Below are 25,303 nucleotides of genomic sequence, written 5' to 3'. Positions count from 1 at the left end.
CTATTTTATTTACTGAAAACACTGGTCTGTTTTCTTTTCATTCTGTTCTGGACTCATTTGTTACTGGTCCCCTCACTCACATGCCTAGACCCTTTCGGGGGGAACGTAACATATATCAAAACCAAAAGTATTCATGTAATGACTTATATTACATTAACCTATCATGAGTTTCATATATACAATATTAATCTACAAAGTGTAGCTGGCAAATAGCTCCTGTGATGAAAAGTGCTGTATAGAGTGGAGGAGAAGCCAGACATCATGAAATCAAGATACTTAATTAAAATGTGTGAGCAAAGTAGAGTACAGTAACTGAATAAATGTGCTTTGATTTCTACTATTTCATGTTATGTTAAACCTAAACTGTCTTTCATGTTTTGTTCACAAGTATAATAGTTTGGCTATAATGATAGGAATTATTTTTAAATTGTGCTAGTTCCTTAAAAATCATTGCTCTTTTATGCCCTCATTAAGAAATCTGAGTGCAATTAACTCACTCATTAACGCATTTATGTGTTGATCCACAACCACTGCCCGACTGCTGCCTTTCCTCTACAGTAAGTATTAGGTTCGTGCAGCTTGCTCAGCAGCAACACAGCTCTGACATCACTGTTGCAATGTCGAGCACCCAAAGCGGTTGCTGCAGAGCCTCCTCTCTCCTGCCACTCTGGCAGACCTCATCCTAAGCTCGATCTCATCAACACAATCTCCCATGTTGTGCCAGGATGTCGGAAGCTGGCTTGGAGTCACGGCTAGTTCATACTCTGGCGGTTAACACAGCCAGACCCTCTAAACACCTTTTTCTGTCCCCTTCGTTCCAGCGCCTTGCTCTCGCCTCCTGGATCAAGGAAAACATTTGCAAGAAGGAATGCTGCTTTTTTGAAAAAGATGGAAGGTAAGCTGGGCTGCTCTGCACTATGCTGAATTGATGAGGACTGACTTAGGACTGACCTTCTTGTTGTTGCTGTAATAGAGTGGTGCTGTGGGGTCAGTTACATGATAATGCAGTTTTCAGCTAAATAAAATACAGAATGCAAAACAAACTTTGAACACTAAAAAATGGGCATTTCTAAACAAATTAGCTTTTTAATTAAAACTACTGGATATCTGCAAAGCAGGTGAAGAAGAATTAATGTATTTATACTTTTTTAAATCTTAAACATCGGCTTCTGTTTCTCTACTGTTTCTGTAGTGGGGATGTGTGTAAGTGTGGCTACGCAAAAACTGATCATACAGACGAAGCCATCAAGCCAGAAGACTTCACAGGCGAGTCGTGGAACATACACAGACATGTCCGTGAAGCGCCCACTGACGCTTTTGGAGACATCAGCTTTGGTGGTTTGGGACAAAAGACAGGCAAGGTGAGCCAGTCCTTACTCTACATTATGTTACTGTGTAAATGCACATCTGCAAGTCTTTATGCCATCCTTTAAACCTGTGTGTACATGTCCACCGTCAGTACGCCCGAGTGTCCACAGACACCAGCCCTGAGATCCTGTACCAGTTATTGACTGAACAATGGAAACTGTCCCCCCCCAATCTACTGATCTCAGTTACCGGAGGAGCCAAGAATTTCTATCTGAAGTCTCATCTTAAGAACATGTTCCACAGAGGGCTGATCAAAGTGGCCCAGACAACAGGTCAGCCAGAACAAGAGCAAGCGAGCAATAGATTTGTGTGTGAGAGATCATTCATTGCACAGAAAGTAGTGTTTTTATGGCTACGTGCCACCTCCCGTGCTTCTGTTCTGTTCATTTTGGTAGTCAGATAGACTTCAGCTATATGTAGTTTGCGTTTGTACTAACTGTAAAAACAGTAAAAACTTGTAATTCTAGCATCCTGAATATCTCTCCTGGTTTCCTGGTAACCTTGCGGACTTGTGAAGCTTTCAGAAAATGATTGCTCCAGGCCCAGAAACAGTCCCACACTCAACCCCCCCCCCCCCCCCCCCCCCATTAACCACCCCCACCCCCCTTTTTTTGCATGATTTTTAGGTTGTTTCCAGAAAAACATTCACATAGGAGTCCTATCTTTAAAGTCAGGACTGTAAGGCTCTTAATATTGACTTTCATATTTTAGAGATATTTTGTTCTACTGGTGAATATGCTGCTTTGTACGCAGGTGCATGGATCATCACTGGTGGTACCCACGCAGGTGTGATGAAGCACGTGGGGCAGGCTGTGAGGGACTACGCCATGAGTAGCTCCATGCAGGGCAAGATTGTAACTATTGGAGTGGCAACATGGGGGATAATTCATAACAGGAAAGCACTGGTGCATCCAGAGGTAGGACAAACACTTATGGTGAGATGGCATCATCTTCTTAGCATTCGGTTACTGTAAATTCTTCTCACTCTCCGTCTTTTTCCTTTAGGGATGCTTCCCTGCCCATTATTTGATGGACACTGGGAACCAGGGCCAACTATCCACTCTCGACAGCAACCATACCCACTTCCTACTGGTGGATGATGGAACCCACGGACATTATGGTGTAGAGATTAAATTGCGTAGCTGCCTAGAGATGTGGATCACCAGAAAGTGTCTTGGAAATAAAGGTTAAAGATAACAGATGTAGTATCTAAAAAAATCAATAAGACAACACAGATATTTATTGAAATATGATAATATATCTTTCAAGTTTTTGATATATATATTTTTTAATTGATCAAATATTTGATCTTTAGGGACTGGTGTGACTATTCCTGTGGTGTGTGTGGTTTTGGATGGCGGAGGAGGCACGCTGAATGTGAGTCAGCTGTTTTTTGGCCTCTCTCCCCCAGTGTCAGTGTCAGTGTGTGTGTGTTGTATAACTGCCCTGTGTGTCTCCTCTCAGACCATCTACAATGCTATGCTCCATGGAACACCATGCGTGATCTTGGAGGGCTCTGGGAGAATAGCAGATGTTATTGCACACATGTCAGGACTGCCACTAATCCGAGTCACTATTGCCCTCATCCAGCAGTTGATGAAGAAGTTTTTTGGTCAAGAGTATGAACAATTCTCAGATGGCAAAATCATAGAATGGACCAAGAAGGTATGTAAATATACTGAATACCATAAAATTACTGAACTTACTATAGAAGCTATTTTGCCCAAAGTGTGGAGTTTGCATGTTCTCCCCGTGTTTGCGTGGGTTCCCTCCAGGTACTCCGGCTTCCTCCCACCGTACAAAGACATGCAGTTTGTGGGGATAGGTTAATTGATTAATCCAAATTGCCCATAGGTGTGACTGCGGGAGTGAATGTGAGTGCGAATGGTTGTCTCTGTGTGTTAGCCCTGCGACAGACTGGCAACCTGTCCAAGGTGTACCTGCCTCTTGCCCTATGACAGCTGGCATAGGCTCTGAAAAGGATAAGCGAATGGATGGATGGATGGATGGATATTAGACAACCACCCAGACTTATGTTTATGCAATAGCTGCCCTAAATTGACAGTGTAAAAGCAGTGTTTTCATACATGCCTTACTTGGATGGTCATGAGTCATATTTTGTGACTGATCTAGTAGTTGACATTATCATCTCAGATGATGTTTTCTGTGTTAGATATTGCCACAATGTATATACACCAATCAGGTATAACATTATGACCATCTGTCTAATATTGTGTTTATCCTCCTTTTGCTGCCAAAATGACTCCGACCCATCGACCTTGACATGGAGTCCACTAGATCCCTGAAGGTGTCCTGTTATAGCTGCAAAAATATGTTAGCAACAGAGCCTATAAGTCCTGTTAATTGTGAGGTGGGCATCCATGTACATAGGTTTTTTTGTTCAGTCATTATCAGTCTTTATTTCCCCAATAGATGCTCGATTGGGGAAATTGAGCTCTGGGGAACTTGGAGGCTAATTCAACACCTCAAACTCGTTGTTGTGCTCCTCAAACCATTCCTGGACTATTTTGCTTTGTGGCAGGGAGAATCATCCTGCTGAAAGAAGCCACACCCATCAGGGAATACCATTTCCATTAAAGGTTCTACATTGTCTGCAACAGTTCTTTGCTAGTTAGTACATTTCCAGGTAATATCCACATGAATTGCAGGACCCAAGGTTTCCCAGCAGAACATTGCACAAAGCATCACACTGCCTCTGCTGGCTTGCCTTCTTCCCATATTGCACCTTATATATATTCGATATATATTCGATTCCTCTAAGGTCCTCACCCCCCTGTGTCTAAGTCTCCTCTCCCTTCATGTGTTTCATGTCTGCTTGTCTTATGTCAGATTTAGGTCTATTACATTTGCTGTTCACATTTTTCTTTGTCAGGATGACACCTTCATCTTCATCACCATGCATCTTCAGTAACATATGTTGAACAGCACAGTTTTAGCTGCAGAACTGTTTCCTGCAGCTAAATGACTAAATATCAAAGATGAAAATATTTGCACGAAGTTTGTTGTGTGCTCACCAGAGATGTCTGAGCCAGAGCCAAAGAAACAGTGGTTCCAGTATTTAAACGTTTTTCTTTATTGAATTTGTAGATTCAGGACATCATCAGGATGTCACACCTGCTGACAGTGTTCAGAGTGAGCGAGGACTATCACGGGGATTTGGATGTGGCCATTCTTCAAGCACTACTCAAAGGTAAGAATATGGATTTGAAGCAAATGCCCGGATCCTAACCAGACAGCCTACAAACATAACACACGCTATTAAGTATGAAGAAGGACTGGCTTAGTGCCAAACAGGCTCTTAGCAAGTATAATATTTCCAGTCAGAAAAATAAATGTGCTATCGAATGTCCCACAGTTGAAGATATTTTGATACCATCTTTACAGAGAGAAAACTACACTTGATGTCTTTAAAAATGTGCCATGCTTCCTTCAGACTAATAACGCCTCATGATATTCTGAAAAAATACCTAAGAAACCCATTTAAACCAAGCTTAGCAAAGAAATCTGAGCTAAAGTGCACTGAAACCGTAAGTGTGTCCACCACACTGAACATTCACTTAATCTTTTGACCGTGATGAGTCATCATTCTAGTTTATCTGCTTTGTCCAGACTTTCCATCCATCTGGGTAATTAAACCACATTATCTGGGCGCCTTTCTGCTATCTCAGCTAATGTAGGTCATCCAGTGTCTCCCATTATAGTCACATGACTACAGTCCTGGTAGTACAACTGGAAATTTTCCTGTACTAATGCATCAAGAACACTATAATAGAAAAATAATTGGTTTATGTTTGATATTTGGTTTTGATGATAAGCCAAACACGTCCATGCTTCCATCTTGTCAGACTGGACTCTTGCTTGTCTTTTTGTTGTAATATAAATATTTTTAAAAGATTTGCTGGGGGAAAAACATCATTCTCAGATGTGTAAGAATTTATTTAAAAATCAATTAGATTAGTCATTGGATAAATGAAAAAAACAACTTTTTACATTCAAATAGTAAATGGCCTGTATTTGTATAGCGCTTTTACTAGTCCCCCCTAGGGACCCCAAGGCCCTTTACACACCCAGTCACACACTGGTGAAGGCAAGCTACAGTTGTAGCCACGCTACAGTTGTAGCCACAGCCACCCTGGGGCAGACTGACAGAAGCGAGGCTGCCATATCGCGCCATCGGCCCTTCTGGCTAACACCAGTAGGTGGTAGGAGAAGTGTCTTGCCCAAGGACACAACGAGCGAGACTGTCTGAGCCGGGGCTCGAACATGGACACCTTCCGATTACAAGGCGAACTCCCAACTCTTGAGCCACGATCGCTCCGATACTATCTAAAATGCACCGAGCAGTGGATGAGCTTTTTAGAGAGACAAGAGACAAATAAATCGAATCACTGTAAATTCTCCTTTCAGCCTCAAGATCCAGTGAATTCCTGGAAGTTGAATGCTGGAATAGGCAGCTGGAGCTGGCTATAACCTGGAACCGGGTGGATATAGCTGAGACTGAGATCTTCACTGAGGAGAGCCAGTGGAAGGTGGGTTTGTCTTTTAAATAGAAAACCAACATCACTCTCTGATCAGTTACCCAGATAGTGTTTTTTCTCCCCCATTTCCTGCTGAACATCAATAAGAAACATCAGTTCCTCCAAATAACTTTATCCCTTCCTTCTGTCCTGCTGGCTGCAAGTAATGCTGAATTTTATTCTTCTGTAAGGCAAGGCACCTAAGCCTTGCACCTGGTGATGTTATTCTAAAATGTAATTCTGTTTGAATTATGTAAAAATAAAATAATAAATTAACGTTTTTATATTTCTTCTCTACTTACTTTCAGTTTACACACTTTTCTTGGACTTCATGCACACTGCTTTTCCAGTCTTTTCTCTAACATTTAACCTTCTTTGTAAAGTATATCACTCTGTTGCTAGTAAAGCTGTCCATGTTTCTGATTGGTTACATGCTTCCCTTTTGTGCAAACAAACTCATAGCTAGATTGGGAAACTCTGGGTTGCCTTATTTAGTTGATACCTACCTCTTGTGTGACTGCTTAGTCTGATTTCTGATGTTAGGGGGGAAAAGGGAATTGAAATGAAAGAGAAAAATCATGACCTTTACAGCACAGGCTTTGTGATTAAAAAGCATTGAAATCCTGGTTTGTATTAGTAAGATAAATTTATTGAATGGGAAAACTGAAATAGGTAATTATGTGAGCCTATCAGGTGCCAGACTGGCCACACATGCCATTTTCACTGGAGAAGTGAAAAACTGTAAATAATTGACATACATATAGGTTTAACTATAGGGAGAGTTTGCTGTGTTCGAAACTGGTTCCAAAGGTAAACCCAGCCCATATTATCAATACAGAAAGCCTTCTTGCCACCATAACACCATAAAGTCAGCTGATTCAGCAGCAGCATGCATCATATTATAAAGGTTTTACGAGTAGCAGAGAAGAGGTCTAGAAAGAAATAGCAGTCTGCTTTTCCTTCATTTTATTGTCTCCATGTTGAACTTTGCCATCACACCATCCTTTGTTTCTAAAACAATGATACTAGACAAAAAAACAACAAAAATTCTGATGATGTTGTTCTGATTTTTTTCCTGCTTCTAGTCCAGCGACCTCCACTGGGCCATGTTCTCAGCCCTGGCTGGCAACAAGCCTCAGTTTGTGAGTCTGTTGCTGGAGAACGGTGTGAGTCTGAGGGATTTCCTGCAGGAGGAGGAAACTCTGTGTGAGCTCTACACACAGCTGCCCAGCTGCTTCTTTCTGCGCAAGCTGGCTAAGCGGATCCACAGTGCTCGACGCAGCGGGAGGCAAGCTTTCGGCATCAGACCTCGAGCTTGCAGGGAGCAAGGCGAAAAGATCTCCTTAACTTATGTCTCTGATGTGGTGCGCCACTTGCTGGGGAAGTTCACCCAGCCCCTCTATCCTCCCTCCACCACCACAGACCAGTTAAACATGTCCATGGATGAAACGTCACTGTCAGTGAGTTAGTTCATCCACTCTGTTTTTTTGTTTGAAACACTGAATCTGTCTTTTTGCCAATTAATCACGTGTTGTATCTTACCCAATTTTATTTTTTATAATTTGAGAAAGCTTATTTTATGGAAATAGATGTTAGTAGGAGTAAAATATTCAGTAAATATGCAAAGTATTTAGACTGAATATGCTGTAGGGTATCATTATATCAGAAATCCTGGCATTGTGAACATTAATCATATAATAATAACAGACTCCTTCACTTTCTTTTTAGCCGTCTAAAAGTCAGACAAGTTCCCAAGCTCAGCTCAGGGAGGACAGTCCTGAAACACAGAGGGACCCGGGCACAGACCTTTTCCTTTGGGCTGTCGTCCAGAATAACAAGGAACTGGCTGAAATTGCCTGGGAGCAGGTGACGAAAGCACTTCTGGAAACTTCAACCATAGCTGCTTGCGTGGCGTGTTTATGACCTCACATCTTTCTGTATCTGTGTACTAACAGTGTAGGGATTGTATGTCTGCTGCTCTGGCTGCCAGTAAGATCCTGAAGAAAATGGCACGAGAAGGAAGCGATGCAGATGATGCAGAAGAAATGCGAGAACTCGCCAATCACTATGAGAAACATGCCATTGGTATAACACATATCATAACATGGCTGAATTGACCGTGATTGTTGCGGAGCTTGAATTTATCCTCAGGCTGCGTATATGTGTGTCCCAGGTGTCTTCACCGAGTGCCACAACAGTGACGAGTCACGCGCTAAGAAACTGCTGGTTCGCATGTCACACTTGTGGGGCAGAACGACATGCCTGCGGCTGGCACTCGAGGCAGATGACAAAAACGTCATAGCTCAGTCTGGTGTTCAGGTAGAGGAAATTTTAGATTTTTCCAGAGGGGATTGCCAGTGTGTTATACATCACAATGTTGAGTAGATCAATTAAAGTTACAAAATTAAGAAATCGCTCAATTTAATTTCAAACTTTTTCTTGGTGCTGCATTATAATGCAGTCTGTGTAAACGTGTCTTTCAGGCTCTGCTGACTCAGATCTGGTGTGGTAAGCTTTCAGTAGAGAACCCTGTGTGGAGAGTGCTGATCTGCATGGTGTTTTTCCCTCTTATCTTCACTGGCTTTCTGTGTTTCAGGTGAGACCTGCCAGCCAGCTAAGGGGTACAATGGCTTGTACAATGCTACTGTGTTTATATGTGTTTTTATTAACACTGGCAAACAGAATGGAGCAAAATAGAGATAAGATAAATAAATTCTTCCCAAGTGAAGAAAGGAAGCATAGCATATGTAAATGACTACTAGGGAGTTGGATGGGCTGGCTTTAGACCACACACAAAAGGCTTTTTTGCCTAATAATGGATAATGCCATGCTACTGTACAGATGTGTTTGAAGTAGGTTAGAGCAAGTGGTAAGGAAAGTGATAAATAGACTGCATCAATGCAACACTGGTCACATTTTTTTTTCCTGGCATCTCCATTCTACCATCTCAAAACAACCCTGAAGAAAATAAACATTACTATACAAAAGGAAAAACCCTTCATTTGGTTGTACCCAATGATGCAATCAATGACCTCATGACCTTATATAAAAAGGAAGTGCCAGTTCGGCCCCTCCCACACACCTGTTTTGGCTGTATGACCAGAACAAAGGGACAAACAAAGGTAATTATAACCAAAGCAACAAAAGCAAACATAATTTACCGTGTCATTCTGCCTACGGCAGAAAAAAATTCAAACCACCTGATGGTTAAGTAGTATTTGCTTTAAAAGCATATGCATGGATGTAAACTGTAACATAACGCTACCACAAACAAACCCAGGAGAGTATGTAGAGCAAAGTTACACCAGCAATGTCTAAACTAAAGCATTATGGCCAACTGTAAAATAACATGGGATAAATCAATATGTTTAAGGCACAAGTGGTAAATAAGTTCAAGCCTACCACTTTGTCACAATACATACATATTAAAAGTTTTACTTTAACTTAATTTTAAACATACACAAATACATAAATATACAGTAAGCCACCAATGTAATGTCCAGGCACAGACAACTCTCACTTGTTTTCATTTGACAGAAACTGACTAAATATACCGTACAACACATATCTACAACTGTGTCATCTAAAATGACTCCTGATTCATCTTTCATACACCATGGAATTGCTGCCATGTGTGGATGAATTTTTAAAGCAAATAAGAAGGATAAAGGAGGGAAAATGCAGATAAAGCTTTCATCAGTGCATTCAGGGGAAAAAATGAAGTCACTTTCCAAGATTTAGATGTGTATTTTGCTGGAAGTTTCCCTGACAGAGATTAGCTATATGGCCAAACAATAGTTAACATCCAAAAACCCATAGGAGGAAAATCTGACAACAACACCATGGATGCTAAACAGAAGTTCACCGAGAGAAACGTGACAGTTTACACAGTGACTAAGTGGAGATTCTTACATCTGGTGTAATGTAAGGATGTGTGTGACTAATTGTTACTACTGTCGGTACTAGATGTACTTGTACTTTAATCTAATTGTTAACGTCTCAATTGATGCCAAAAACTGGAAAATTGTTGTGTCCTAAATGTTATGCCTAACCTCCTTTTTAAGCCTGTTATTGTTACTTATTATTTTAAATCACAGATACAAGTGGCGGAAATTAGCTTTCTTCTTTAGAAATAGGTTGAGGAGTCATTCAGGAGGTACTCAGAGTAGAGCCGCTACTCCTCAATGTCGAAAGGAGCCAGTTGGGGCAGTCGCCTCCCGGGCATGTCCTACTCTGAGGAGGCCCTTGGGTAGACCTTGGACACACTCGGTTGGCCACTGTGTTCCCCTGGATAACCTGGAGGAGGTGGCTTGGGGAGAGGGAGGTGTAGACTTCTCTGTTTAGGCCCCCCGTGACCCAAAGGAAGAAATGGATGGATTATTTATCGTTTTAGATTTTAACTTTAATTGAGATAGTTGTTATGAATTATAGAGCAATGCGTATTCTTCATAATATGCTGAACAATGTTCATAATGCGAGGTGCCACGCATTTAAACTACGATTCATTATTGACGAATGTGATTAATGGTTTCAAATGCCTTTGTTTGGAGGGTTTTTGACATTGTTAATTAAACAATGCCCCAATTTAACTTTCTGCTTGTATTCTTTTTAATAATAATACCTGATTGAGTTTCAGCTGTGGTCAAAAGTGTAACTTTTCCACAGACATGATGAAATCATCCAGAGAGAAACTGCGAAAGACGAGGAGATGAAGACAGTGGAGATCCTGACAGGAAGCACACTTAGAAGAAATGGTTATGGCCCGTATGTACATACTTGTTCCTTAATGCAAATATCAACCCTCATCGCTGCATGACCTTAAATGTCATTTGAAGTTGAATAAACAGTGGATACATGAAAACATGGCATTGTCTCTCTAACTGCAGTGATCTTTCTGTCCACAGCTTGAAGCCCATGAAGCCTCTGGGCTGCTGGTCCAGGCTGATGTACCTGTACACCTCCCCACAGGTTAAATTTTACTGGAACATTGTATTTTATTTTGCCTTCCTCTTCCTGTTTGCTGTGGTGCTGATGATCGATTTCCAGAGCACGCCCTCTGCTGGCGAGCTGCTGCTCTACATCTGGCTGCTCTCGTTGGTGTGTGAGGAGATCAGACAGGTGAGAAACTGTGGCTCAGACCCACAAATGATACAAAACAACAAACAAATAGCCTTTTTTTCTCTTTGTGTGCACTGTACTGTATTGTAGAGAGACAGTCTTTGAATTTTTCAACACAGACAGTGGCCCCATTCACCTTTAGAGGCTCAAATGTCTAAAAGGTCAGCAGTAAGAAATGGTGAGTACCCTTCTTCTTTTAGAGGAGGGAGCAGTGTAACAGAGCAAGTCCACAGAGAATAGAAAACCTTTGTAGTTGTAACAAATGCAGCAAAAACGAATGCATTTAAAATAGGACAGAAAAGAATAAGCATGCGCCTGAAAAGGAAGCATTACACAAATAAATAAATATAAAATTACATCAGGGTAATCTTTGGGGTAGTATGAATGACATTGTTTCACCAGTGAGAGTAATTATTGCACCAGAATGAATATAATTATCTTTGAAAGTAATTACCTTTAGTAGTCATTTCCCTAAAAGGTAGTCATTATATAACCTGTAAACAGACATTTACTCCTAGCTGAAATTCACTGTGTAAATGGCCCTGGGAACGAACTGTCTTTGAGTCCTTAAAATGCTCTGAAGGTCCCGCTCCATCCAGAGGGTAGCAGGTCAAACAGGTGGCGTCCTGGATGTGAGGAATTATAGCAAGTGTGCAGCCCTAAGAGGTGACAGGAGCTGGCAGTGGGAGGGTAAACAGCAATCCATGGTTTTCTGTGCTGTGTTGATGACCCACTGAAGAGCTCTGTGATCTGTTACTCAGAGATACGATATGCCATTACGTTCTAAGCAGAGGAGCTTAAAAGGCAAGGCCTGCAGCTTGTAGGCTCCAGCAGTTGTAGTCGCTGTTGTACCTTCTTAATAACCCACATGGTGCTGGCAGGAAAGGTCTTCAGAGGATTTCTGGGTGTGACCCATTTTAACACAGTTCCCCTTGATGTACAGAGGGCAGTCAATTTGTTTACCTACCTAAATCCTGTCCCTGAGTAACTCCCTTTTTCTGTCTTTTTTTGTTGTTTTCATTTCAAAGGCTTCTTTATCCTTTAATGATTTATTTATTGATTAGAAAGTAATCAAAATAATTTAAATGATAGGTGATTGTATGTCGAATGCTAAGTAATATAAAATCCTCTTATGTCTAATTCTCTTTTCTCTTTCAGCTCTTTCATGATCCAGATGGTTTTGGGTTTCGTAAGAAAGCCAAGATGTACATCAATGAGTTTTGGAATATTTTAGATGTCCTCTCCATCGTCCTGTTCCTTATCGGCCTTGCATTTAGGTGGGTTTTTGCTCTCTAAGGCAGTCTGTGGAAATCAATCCACCCACTGCATTATCTATGAATCACCAAGCTTTTCCTACTTCAGGCTGACAACCGAGCTGTTTTATCTGGGTAAAATCATCCTCTGCATCGATTTTGTGGTCTTCTGCCTCCGTCTCATGGCCATCTTCACGATCAGCCGAACCCTTGGACCCAAAATCATCATAGTCAGAAAGATGGTGAGGGGTTTACAGAACAAATACAAAGCATGCTGACCTGAGGTTTTATGGCTACACCAAAAAAACACGCTTACCTAATACAATAAGAGGCTTCTACCTCACCGAGCCTCGATCATAGTCTGCAGATGAAATGTAGTCCTTGTGTTTCAAAAAGGTGTTTTGAACACTTGGATCATTTTGTTACCACACTTATTTCAGTCAGTCAGACCTCAACTTTGTGTTCAGCTACACTTTATTTACTCCCTAAGCATACATGAGATGTCAGAATTTGCAACCGTGTTTCTAAATGTGTCAATTTCTGAGTGTTTCTTGCTTGTGATTGGTGCCTTTCTATCCTCCAGATGATGGACATGTTCTTCTTCATGTTCCTCCTGAGTATCTGGGTGGTGGCTTATGGTGTCGCCAAACAAGGCATCCTCATCCACAATGAAAATCGTCTGGATTGGATCATCCGTGGGGTGCTTTACGAGCCATACCTCATCATATTTGGCCAGTTTCCCAAAAATATTGATAGTGAGTGGATTTTGAGAATCTTATACTTTAAAAAATATATATATATTTTTTTATTTTAGCTGTAATAATTTGTTTCAGTATTTTGTTACACATATTTATTCTCCTCCAAAGGCTTCAACTTTGCTCATCACTAATGAGGATGTCATTTTTCTTCCTGCAGACACTGAGTTTAACATGAACTCTTGCAGCGTGAATGCTACAGATCCCCTGAAGCCTAAATGTCCCGTGTTGAACGAAAACCAGAGCCCGGTCTTTCCTGAATGGCTCACCATCATCATGCTTTGTGTTTATTTGCTCTTTGCCAACATACTGCTGCTCAACCTCTTAATAGCAATTTTCAAGTGAGTCCTCCTTGTCATCAAAGTGTATGAGCTTTTCTGTCATCTTACTGTTTTAATGATGATGATGATGAGCCCTCGCCTTTTTTTTATTTTTAAACTTCCTTATGTTTCGTGTTATCGTCCCGCACAGCTTTACATTTGAGGAAGTCCAGGACAACACAGACAAAATATGGAAGTTTCAAAGATACGAGTTAATTAAGGAGTACCACAGTCGACCTGCTGCCCCTCCTCCTTTCATCATCCTCAGTCATATCTACCTCTTCATCAGAAGCATGGTGCTGCGGAGGCCCCCCAAAATATACAAAGAGTTCAGTAAGTGCTGAAGTGTTTATCCACACCTTTGCAGACTTTTGTGTAATTAAAAATGCTTCATTATTTATGTACATGGCTACAGACCACCCACATACAGGGTACCCCAAAGGTGAAGAAGAAGAGAACTTGTAGGCGTTCACATGCCACGAAGGCAGATTTAAATTTGTGCCTGCAACTTCAGACTCAAGGTATGAAAGATGGTAGCTAGACCTATGTATGGTGAAAACGCTAAGGAAAGAGATGGGATCTTTTTAAAAAGGTCATCCTCTTCCTCATCACCTCAAGCTTCATCTCCTGAACTGAAGTCAGTGCTCTAGCACACAAAAACATATCAGCAGATTAGCCATGCAACCCTCGCATCTCTGTACAGCAGACAGTGAGTCGGCTAAACAACAGCTGCTTTTACTCTGGCATCACTCCATCTAATGTTAGGCTCAAGTGTCCTAAAGATCCCACTTTCCCTCTGATGAACAGTTTGACCATATTCTCACATCGTGTGACAGCTGATTTGCTAAGTGTCCAAGTCCAATACCAACTTATCTAGAATTATGCACCTAAATTGGGAGAGTTTAGAAAATAGAACTCAGTTGATTGCAATCTACTGACATCTAGTGGTGACGTTTAACTCACTGTAACTAAAACTATGAAATAACAAGATCAAAAGATCTAATATTGTATTTTCTGTCACATAAAACTGTTTCTTGAGTGACCAGTGGAGTGAGTATGGCTCCAAAAGCAGGTCAGTCATGTGAGCAAAACCAGATCACATGACTGAAATCCCACATTTAGGTCACATCAAAACAAGTATCTCAAATGCAGGTGAAGGCTTCCGTTTTCAAAACTAGATCTAAACACAAGTTTCAGAGCTTTTAGCCACATCTCATGGTGTTCGTCAGCAGGTGAAGTTTGCCCGGTTGCCATGGAGATGGATCAGTTTATCCCCATCATACTGTAACCAGAGTATGACCCTTTATTTATCTCATTAATGCAGATGATCTCCTCTGCCTCTGCTCATGGTCGACAGATTTTTACCTGTTTTTGGTGCTGTTGAGAACGTGGCAGTGAAGATGCTGAAAGTTTAATGTATTCAGAGGTCATCTGCAGACCCTGACAGTGCTTTAAACAAAAACCTAATTTGTGTTTTAAAAAGATTATTATAACTATAAAATACTATAAAATACAGAAAAAAAAAAACCCCAAACTGAACATGAACTGAAAAGAAAAGGTCGCTGAGCAGCTAGTATTTGCTCTTTCTGTTTAACTCACTCCCAGTTTATCTGTTGTGCAGGGTTTTCTGTCCGCATGGATGTGCAGAATTAGGTTATGCAGTGATTCAAAGCATGTGATGCTGTTTTTCAGAGAATGAGCTCAACCCGACAGAGGATGAGGAGCTGCTGACCTGGGAGTCCTTGATGAAAGACAGATACTTGGTGTCTGCACGGCAGGAGCAGAGCCAGAGCACGGAGAGACGCATCCTGGACACAGCCCAGAAGTAATCTCACAGTAATGTAGCTGAAAGTCGCTGTATGTGTGCTGTCTATGCATCATCACACCAGTTTCCATAAAACGGAGTGAGCAGTCCAGCCAAAATGTGATTGCACGTTCTTTTTTTTAATGAGCTTTTAGAGACCAAAGGACCAATTTGCATGCATAATCACCTTATGTATCACACACAGTTGGATAGATTTAGGGTAATTTGAGATATTTTCTGTCCAAGGACTTGGATGTGGCTGCTTCACCAAACAATATTTACATAAAAATGATTGAAATCACTCTGTTATTAAAAAAAAGTAGTATATAATAATTTCCTGTTTGTTTTATTGTAAAGACTGATGATTTTCTTTAAGTAATTTTCAAACTGACACTTGTTTCTGCAGGGTTAACATCATAACTGATCTGCTGGAGAGAAATGGGGAAACGAGCACTGCTGCCATGCTGAAAAGACTGACTCAACTTGAAGAGCAGGTTGTGGCCTGATTTCTTTTGGTTGGCACTAATGTTGCACCTGTGTCTGTAATATGTCACGATATGCTAATGGAGGGTGACCTGAGGCACTAAAGACACGGCACGCTTTTTGTGGCACGCTCTTGTGTGTCAGGGGTGTGAATTTTAGACTTTGAACTGCGTTTTTAATACATTTTATGGCTTTTCCTACTGATAAACACCTCCCCCATTTCCATTCATACTACACCAAAGTCATAAAGTAGCAAATAACCAATTAAGTGGCATAAGATTCCTGTTTTCTTCACTATCTAATGCAGAAATGTGTACTTATACAGTGGGTTCACAGTTAAACGAAAAAAATCTCTATCTCGGGGATTAAACGTGTAGTTACACTTTACACTGACAGAAATAGGAGTTTCACTGCTCTGACCCACTTAAGATCAAACTTAGCTATACGTGTAAAATTACTTTGACGTCCTTGATCTAAGCAGCTAACAGAAGTAGTTGATCCACTTTCCTTTGTCTCATCAGGTCAGCCAGTCTACTAAAGCCCTGCAGTGGATTATGGATAGTCTGAAATCTCAGGGTCTGCCCTCAAAAGACACACAGTCACGGAGTCAGTACCAAATTTAATTCACTATTTACATGTCACAGTTGTATGTTTGATAAATATTCTAAATCTGCTGCTGTTTGCGCACATTTTTGTGGTTACCTGCAGCTCCAGCTGGCGTAGATGAGACCCCAGATTCTTTCAGGAATACATCGGAGAAAGGAAGCGGTTTCCATGTGTATTCCCGTCAGTTTTCCTACCCAAACAGCAAACTCACGCGCTTCCCTGTGCCTGAGGAGAAGGTGCCCTGGGAGGTACTTATTATATATTTAAATATTATTAAATATTATTTTTTTCCACCACAAAGTCACCAGTTGCCACTCCTCAGAAAGTCACTGAACTGATAAATTGTCCAATAATTCTGGTGGTTTTTATCTCCTTTTTTTTCCAGGTCAGTTTCAGCTCATACAAACCAACTAATTATACCTCTGACGACAGCGAAGACCATGTGGATGGGTGTGTGAAGCCATACTTTCCTGTTTTCACTAGCGTTTTATTTGAGGACAGCGTAGAGTCTGTTTTTCACATGTCTAGAAAGCAACACTCTTCCAGTAGGTTATAAGTAATCATTGAAAGGGATTATTTTGCGTGAGTATACACATTGTGTTTTTAACCTGCATATTATACCCATAAAAACATTAATTAGCAGGCAATGAATGGGCCTCGGTGACAAGTGAATTACCAGTTTTCAGGTCGAATCTATTTGAACACAGTAAATAAGCTTTCTGGCCTAACTTTGACTTTATTGTGTAATTACAAGACCGGCTCCTCCAATCTCTGTACGCTCTTCATCTATTGTTTCTCCCTGCAGATCAGAACCAGAAGCCTTAGCTAATTACAGGTATGACACAAGAACAGATATAGAACCTATTCAGTATTACTTATAGTAACCTCAAAAGCATGTCTTGATGTCTGATAAGGAGCTTGTCATCTCAGAAACCCAGGGGGGAGGACGGGCATCAGTGGGCGTGGGGCACTGAGCCGCCTGGGTCCAAACCTCAGTGTAGAGCTTGTGATTACACGGTAGGTCATCTCAATGCCCCTGCAGAGGTTTTAAAAAGGTTGTTTTGCACAGAAATATCTGAGACTTTCCACTTATTTTTAGCTGGCGAGACAGCGAGAAGTCAGTTCTGGAGTACCTGGCAGTTTTTGACGAGAGTCGAAGAACTTTATCTTTACCTGGAGTGAGTTCCAGTCTTTGTCCATTTAATGTGGTTTATACATTTTTTTGCACTGTTCAATCACACTGTGGCTTTAAAACCTTCAGGGCCCTGTTGATTCTGCTGATAAACTGCCACCAACTCTTAAAAAAACGATGGGGAAAAAGCTGTATGAAACGATCAACGCAAAACTGTCAGAGGGAACAAAGGTAAGTCAGTGCAGCACTGTGGTGGTAAAGCTTTAAAGTAGCTGCAGGAGCAATGAAAACAAAGAACAGCTGTAAAGCACGACAGCTTTCGATAGAAGAACATGTCAACAGCTGTCACTGATAGCATTTTGAGAGAGCAGGAAGAACAGGCCCTCTGTTTGTCTTTGATATAAACACTGGTTAGTAAATTTAGTGATACAATAGAAAGCATTCGATTAAATATTACATTATAAAATAAAAAATGTAAACATCAAAGACAAATTACTTATTTCCTGAGCTGAGAAATGTTTGAATCATTCAAGAGAGAAGGGGAGCATCCTGCCAGGGCTGAAACGGTACATTAATATGATATTGATTAATTTGTTGATGGACGTGGTTGTTTGGTTTTAGGTGTTTGAGGGTTATGTGGATGACTGCAGGAACACGGATAACGCCTGGGTGGAAATGACTGTCCTAAACATTCACCTGGATAGAAAAAGCCAGGTGATGGTGGACATCAACAACACGGTAACATCGAGTGTTTTACAGCGTGAAGAATAAATTGGCTGGCCGACTGTTTTACATTTCCTCCTTTCTGCATTTACATGTTATTATCTGTTGCTTTTTAGGTGCTGAGCAGTAACGGTGCTCTTCAGTGGCAGGAGGTGAGCAGCAAAGCCACACTTAGCTCAAACCAAAGAGAGTCGCTGCGGCTGGCTGCTGCGCTGCACAACAGGAAGTTCTGACATTCACGACGCTGCGGCTGTAAATGTGCCTCTACATCTCCCCGTCACTGCTGTCTTTTCTTTAAATATGTCGATTAATTGTGTTGCACTGAAAGCCATAATCTACATTGTGCTGCTGCTGACTATGAAATGAATGTTGAACCTACACTGTTAACTGCTGCTCACTAAAAACAATCAAATATTAACATTCAGAGAAGAGTGGCTACTCCTCCACACTGAAAGGAGCCAGCTGAGGTGGTCTGGGTGGTCTAGGTGAGGTGTTTCAGGCATGTCTTACTGGGAGGAGGCCCCGGACAGCTGGATCAGCTGGGCCTCTCTGCTAAGACCCCCTGCAACCTGAACCTGGATAAGAAATTGGAGGAATAATTAAAGGGGACTAGTTATGTTGATTTCCAGCTCTCTATGTTTTTTTAAATTTCAATTCTACTAGAGTAGCTTTGCATGATTCACAGCTCAAAATAATCCTTATTTATCTTTTCCTGACTATGCAGCCCTTTAGACTCTCCCCTTTCTGTGCTCATACCATATTGGGGATATGTACTCAGTGATGACTTACAGAGCCAAGAATATTATAAAAACAAGCACTCAGATGACAGGGATTACTTGAACATATAGTGGCCTCATTATTAGAAACTTCAGTGATGTTTGATATGAGCCATTGTTACAGTGTATGTGTGACAGAAAAAGTGGAACAGATCTCTTATAAGTGAACAGAGTTCACTAATGGCGCACAGGGTGCTTTAACTTACAGTTGTCTATTAGTATGTAGCAGTTATAGAGCTTATTCTTTTATAACACACAAGACAATCATCAGTAATAATAATAATCATGTTACAACTTGGTGAAATTAAATATTAATCTACATTTTTTAGATTGCCTTGATTCATCTTTATTTAATTTGGATATATTTTACTCGATTAATTTTTTTTTTTATTCACTTGTATTGAAGCAGTTTGACTTTGTGGCACTGCTGCTTGCTTTCTCGCTGATATCACTATCTATCTCCGTTTCCCTGAGTTTGTTTGCGTGTTGCACTCTCTCCCGTCCTGTTTAAAAACAGAGAAGCTTGTGAAACACTTTTCTGCCCTGAGCTCAGCTTTTGTCCACCTGCCAAGCATGCAGCGCTGCGCTAGTTTCGGAGCAGCCTCCGCGGGCTCTCATTGGTGCAGCCAGAGGTGGCCAGACTACGCAGTATCGGTTTCACTCCCTCCCCCGGCTGCCCAATCGATCACCTGTCCCGGCACGAAATGATCACAAATCATCCCGATTGTGTCTGTGTGTGCTTGAAAGAGCAGTAACTTCTAAACCGCGTGGATTTGTTGTGACTTTATGACCTGAAAGTTGAACTGTGTGCGCCGAGCAGGCGCCAGAGTCCCGGCCTCCCTCCCTCTCTCTCTCAGTTGTTATTATTTGTATCTCCACCTCCCGGCAGCGCACGGACGCTATTTTTAGCCACAACGTCAAAGAGAGACAAAAAAACAAAACAAAATGAAGAGTTCCCACTCTGGAGCAAAAAACAACTGTCCTCACAGAGTCACTGTTAGTCTGAACAAAGGTTGTTACCTAAAGCTATATATAAAAAACATTTTAGTTCAATAGAACAAGAATAGAAACTAGATTTTTGAGGGGGATTAAAAATAACTGAAATGATTTGTGAATTTGGAAAAATGAAGTAAAATAAAAACCGGAAATAAACGTAGTTTTAATCTTTGGTAACGTTTGTTATCATAATCTGCCTGGTGAGGCTTTGACGAGCATGTTTGTTACAAGACTTTAAGTCAGCTGCTTTCAGAAAGCTCTGCTTCCTTATTGTAACACCTACAGCGATTTCACTAAGTCTAGCCTCGGGCGTACGCCCTCGAATACAATAACCCTTCAAAAGAATAGAACCTAATGCTGAAACTAATAAGACTAAACCAAAACAAGCAAACTGAAACTAAACTGAACTACAAACAAAAGTCACAATGAATACAATAACAATAAAAACTAAACGTAGAATAACTTGGGTGTGTATGTTGACAGGCCCCAAGTTATTTTAAACCAATAAAATGACATGTTATGCTCATCATTTTTTTCTATTGCTTTGTGTTTATCATACCAACACTGTTTATATTTTTCAATCATTTTTATGGTAAAATGAAATTAAGGCTTTTCTCTGACTCCTCTAGTGCACATTGAAGGGTCCCCTCATAGCTTCTGGGCCCTTGAGCTGCCCTGTGGAAAGTTGCGCCTTTGCACAGGTGTAAATATTTACCATGCTGTGTGAAATATACTCAATTATTGAGCCTTAAGAGAGAAAAAGAAGCACTGAAGCGATAGCCTTAAAATTAAAGAACACATGAGCCATTCCTTCAGGAAATTACTGCCAGTTTTTAAATTGAAATCTGATTTACAGCAGATGTTATTGGTTTACTTTGTGTAATGAAGTGGGGGCAATCAAGAAAGTCTTAGGGAGTAAAAACTGTTTATAGTATGTCATAGAAAATTAAGTTAGTCTCAAAGGGTGATGTAGTTTGTATGTCAAACATCTTTTATGCTCACATCTTTAATTTGAGCAAATTCAACTTTGGAAAAGCATTCAAAGCTCCAGATCAACTGTGTGTAAATTATATGATTTAATTCATCTCAATCTGTACAAATTATGAACAACATCAATACTGCATGGTGCATACTGTTGAATAAAACTGAATTGATTACCCGACTCCATGTTAATTCAGCAGAAAATAAAAATTCGATTTTATGAACAGATCATGTCTGACACGTGAAAATGTTGACCTGAAATGTAAAGTGGTCAAATAGATGTAAGAAGGCACAATATTTTCTTTTAAATAAACAGTTCAGTTCAACCGTGTTCAGGTTCCCAGACAGGTAATGAATGAAAGTAAGTGAAAGTGTGATGGCACAGAAGTATAAAATACCAGAAATGGAAACACTTACAAATACCTCAATCAGGCAACGTTGATACACAACACTTAAAAACAAAAGTACTTTAAGTGTGTTAGTTAGTGCATAGTGTTGTTCTTGTTAGCCTTAAGACAATGAAGACCTACACAGTGTCGTTCTTTAATTAATAATAATTAAACAATTAATTAGCATTTATTTATGGCATCTACAGTATATCTGCTAGAATTCTCTTTTGCACAATCTCAGTCTTGCTGTTTTTCTTTAACTTTTGTATAAGTGTGTATATGTACATACTGTATATAAAATATTTCACCACCTCACATAATAAGACCATAAATATGAGCCTGTGATACCTTTAACCATTTTGTGTTCATTGTAGATTACACTCATTTTATTATTATTCTTTATGAAGGTCCTGTAGCACAGTTATATCTCTTGCAGAATCATTAAAGTGTCTATCAAGAATAAAAAGCAACTAAATTAAACAAACAGAACGATAAGCATAGAAAAATAAATACATAAATAAAGCCAGTACTATACCTTGATCAAAATATTCTGATCAGGGTAGACCTTGATAAGAATATGCACGTTACATAAATTTGTATTTTTGTATGTGAAAATTAAAATTGTATTATTTTGTGTGCCAAACTGCAAATGTACAGCACAGAATTAAAGCATTATGACAGTTCAGTTATCAAGATAATCACAGATGGATCAATAATCTATCTAGAAAGAAACTTAGAAAGAAATTCACATGTAACATGAATCAGCTTGTGGTCTTCCGCTATGATGTAATTACAAAGCAGAACTTTTAAAAATGTATTCATATATTTTACCTTCAGTGCTATTAGAAACTCACGTTCCTGTGCTGTCACGCACTACATAGACGATCTTTGACCACGTGAACAGCTTTACAGGTGCACGAGGCTCCGGAAGTGACGTGTGACGCTCACAAGACTAGACCGTACCATTCTGTGTGGACAGTAAATAGATGGACCCGGAGACGACAGGCGGACCTGTGTGAGGGACGGAGAAGCGCCGAAGGGTAAGAAACCGGGTTGTGTGTGGGACATTTACCGAGAGGAGGTTAATGTGTGAAGAGGGTGAAGAGAAACGCTCCGGTCTGTCGGTTTGTTGGTGGGGTGATGAGGCTGTAATGTGCCGACCGGGGCAGCTGTCACTGAACTGCTGTCTAACGCGACGACTGGTCCTGAAAGTGTTTATGAATGAAATCAAAGCCACAAATCGGCTCCCGGTCCTCAGCAGCTTTACCACCTTCACCTGTGGCTTCCTCACAGACGTGGTTTTAAGCGACGGGAGTCACACGGCAGGTATAGGTGAGGTTAGTGCTCTTATTCGCCGTCATTATGTAACCAAGTGCACAATCTCGTTAAATAGCGAGCTACAGAGAGCCTGTGTTTGACCCAGGAGAGGGAGGAAATTACAGGCTGCTGAGGAGAGGAGGTGAAATTATAGAGGCTGGTGAAGAAATGTTTGTTATTGAGTTCTCAGACTGAAGTTTTGTTTAGTTTAGTTTTTTTTTTGACTACGTGGCTAAAGAGAGAAACAGATACAGGATGGGACAGGTTGGTGCTTATTTACTTTGAATATCATTTATTTTAAATTGTCATCTGTACACCACTAATTCCTCCCAGCCCTAATAATTATTTTTTACATATTCAATGAAAGTTAAATGAGCTTGTGGTTTGTTAATAATGTGATGGGAAATATGTGTAGCTGGTTTTGTTGGTCCTCACTAGAGTTAAGCCTTCTGAGCATAGGGAGAATTGCAAGTCATGCTAATAAAAAAAAAAGGGGATAAATGTCTTACAGCGGTTGATAGTAGCTGGTTAGGTAGGCCTTAATGCTTTGTGGCATAGATTCAAAAAGCTGCTGGAAACATTCCTCTCAGATACTGGTCATATTGCTACTGCAGATTAATGGGCTTCAGAGGTGCTCTATTATATTGACACTGAGATATATTTGAGTACAGTGAACTGGTTTGTGACACGGTGTGTTATTTTGGTGGAAGCAGCCATCAGAAGATGAGTGCACTGTGGTCATAAAGGGACGGACATAGTCAGCCACAATACTCAGGTAGACTGTGGTGTTTAAGTGAGGCTCTTCTGGTACTAAAAAGGTACGAACTGTGGTGAGTGTGGTAAATCCCACACACCCTTATACCACCACCGGCCTGAACCACTGATACGAGATGCTCGCTGAGTGGCAACTGGTGTGGTCTTCTGGTGCTGTAGCCCAGCTACTTAAAGGTGTTGTGCATTCAGAGATGCTCTTCTGCATACTTTGGTTGTAACAAGTGGCTGTTTTAGTTACTGTTACCTTCCTCTCACCTCAGAGCTACCGGTTTATTCTCCTCTGATATCAGTGAGACATTTTCACCCAGAGATCTGCTGCTCACTTTGCAACCCTAGAGATGGTGTTGTGGGAAAATCCCAGGAAATCAGCAGCTTCTGAAATACAACAACACCAACAACCTATGTCATGTTAAGAGTCACTAAAATCCTCTTTCTTCCCCATTCTTATGCTCACTTTGAACTTCAGCAGAAATCAATGAAAGGTGAATGGCTGAAGTGAACTGCTGTATAACGTGATTGTAGTTCATCAGTGATCTTTGTGTTGGTGCATGTCAGCCAGTTGGCAAGATGAAGGTTAACTAAAAAAATGCTGGATTTATTTATTTACTTTTAAAACTTTATCCATGAGTAGAGCCTAAAGACAACCTTAGATCTCAATCAACTCACTTTAGTTTCTCCATAAAATTGGTTTAAGTGAAAAAAATGTTAACCAAAGTGCCTCACAGGCGTGCCCCTTAGCAGCTGTGGACACTGTTTGGATGTGTATTTGTCAGTAATTAATCGCCTCCCTCGTCAGCGCCTGTGTTGCCTAAAACTGAATCGGGACCAATCTGTGCCTAATAAACTGGCAGCGTGTGACTGAGTTTTAGATGGTGTGGACCTCTTACCCTGCACGCTCGCTCCATGAGCAGCGCAGCGGGAGCCATCTGACACAAATCAGCCGCCATCATTCATGTGTCTTTCATGATGTCACAACAGCGTTTGGGTTCTTCATTTGTGCCAACACGCTTTGACAGTCAGTCGGCGGCACAAGGCGTCGCACATGTGAGCCACGGCTGCTGTGGGCTGTCAGCAGCAGCAGCATTGTGTTCCACCCTCATTGTGCTGAGAGGGATGTTTCCAGTAAGTGCCCACATGTGTCACTAATGGCTTTGCCTCCCTTGTTACTGCTGCCTGTCTGTGGTGCAGTTACAGGTCACACTCGACACTAATCAGCCAAATGTGGTCTCCCCCCAGGTGACTCCGAGCTGGAGACTGCACCTCTCAGGTGGTGTTACAGTGTCACATCTATACATGTGGGGCCAATCTACCATTTGAAGCTATTGTAGTATATTTTTTATGACATTGAAACTGCCACTAACAAGCACCGGGTTGTTTTTCATTTCAACAAAGTGCACTCGCATAGGTGTGACGTGTAATTTCCTGAAAGACTTCCTGGAATTTTCACCTGTCTTGCAAGCTGTTGGTGGAACTGTTGTTTAAAGGGCTGTATGCAGAACAGATTAGCTGACTGATTAGTGAACTGACAGAAAATTAATATGCAGAAATTTTGCCTTCTGGCTTTATTCCTCTCTAATATGAAAAATAGAATCATCAATCAACTTTTTATGAAAAGAAGTGAGATTCTAACACACAGCTTTTTTTATTGTTTGTAAAAAAAAAAAAAAAAACCCCAAAAAAACCCAAACAAACAAAAACAAAACACATTAGGGAGCTATGTGATGTGCTACGTACAGCTAGTCCACCAACTGTTTATAAATCCACACCTGAAAGTTGTCCCAGGACATATTTTTTTTGTAATTGGGATGTTTTTCCACAGCAAAAACACTGAATTCCTCCTTTATTATCTCTGAGATCAGGAATTGGCAGTTACCTTTTTCCCAAGGGGCCACATGAGAAACTGGGACTGTTGTGGGTGTTAGCAGCTCATTGGTGTGAACCTCCACATCAGTCCCAGTTTCTCATGTGGC

The 25,303-nt window shown here is 40.8% G+C and overlaps 2 protein-coding genes across 3 annotated transcripts in view; both read left to right on the top strand.

Moving 5' to 3' along the window:
* The first annotated feature begins 625 nt into the window (after positions 1 to 625).
* On the top strand, positions 626 to 21,184 carry trpm2 (transient receptor potential cation channel, subfamily M, member 2). Its single transcript, XM_085434198.1, has 32 exons — positions 626 to 895; positions 1,193 to 1,361; positions 1,460 to 1,640; positions 2,122 to 2,285; positions 2,374 to 2,554; positions 2,684 to 2,745; positions 2,833 to 3,033; positions 4,477 to 4,579; positions 5,797 to 5,918; positions 6,992 to 7,366; positions 7,635 to 7,772; positions 7,862 to 7,991; positions 8,080 to 8,225; positions 8,390 to 8,502; positions 10,572 to 10,670; positions 10,811 to 11,024; positions 12,183 to 12,301; positions 12,387 to 12,519; positions 12,861 to 13,032; positions 13,193 to 13,373; positions 13,504 to 13,685; positions 15,045 to 15,177; positions 15,563 to 15,650; positions 16,161 to 16,245; positions 16,348 to 16,493; positions 16,631 to 16,695; positions 17,051 to 17,080; positions 17,176 to 17,262; positions 17,345 to 17,423; positions 17,507 to 17,608; positions 17,999 to 18,115; positions 18,217 to 21,184. The coding sequence occupies exons 1-32, from the start codon at positions 726 to 728 to the stop codon at positions 18,331 to 18,333; spliced, it is 4,404 nt and encodes a 1,467-aa protein (XP_085290324.1). The 5' UTR covers positions 626 to 725; the 3' UTR covers positions 18,334 to 21,184.
* A 1,023-nt stretch (positions 21,185 to 22,207) lies between these two features.
* The window catches only part of map3k13 (mitogen-activated protein kinase kinase kinase 13), a 37,510-nt gene continuing 34,414 nt past the window's right edge, over positions 22,208 to 25,303 (top strand). For both annotated transcript variants that reach the window (XM_085434197.1, XM_085434192.1), the window contains exon 1: positions 22,208 to 22,282. The gene's annotated coding sequence lies outside the window, so the exon portion shown is untranslated. The remainder of the gene's footprint in view (positions 22,283 to 25,303) is intronic.

The sequence above is a fragment of the Copadichromis virginalis genome, linkage group LG16 (genome assembly GCF_057382275.1).
Source record: "Copadichromis virginalis isolate Kocher_CV1m ecotype Utaka linkage group LG16, C_Virginalis_male_GT1.1, whole genome shotgun sequence".
Classification (NCBI taxonomy): domain Eukaryota; kingdom Metazoa; phylum Chordata; class Actinopteri; order Cichliformes; family Cichlidae; genus Copadichromis; species Copadichromis virginalis.
This window is presented reverse-complemented; position numbering and strand designations above follow the sequence as displayed.

Excerpts from the sequence above, each read along its gene's own strand:
- trpm2 (XM_085434198.1), top strand. The coding sequence starts at position 726 with ATGTCGGAAGCTGGCTTGGAGTCACGGCTAGTTCATACTCTGGCGGTT. Across the intron at positions 7,367-7,634 it reads TGGATGAAACGTCACTGTCA|CCGTCTAAAAGTCAGACAAG; the intron begins GTGAGTTAGTTC and ends CTTTCTTTTTAG. Across the intron at positions 15,178-15,562 it reads ATCCTGGACACAGCCCAGAA|GGTTAACATCATAACTGATC; the intron begins GTAATCTCACAG and ends TTGTTTCTGCAG.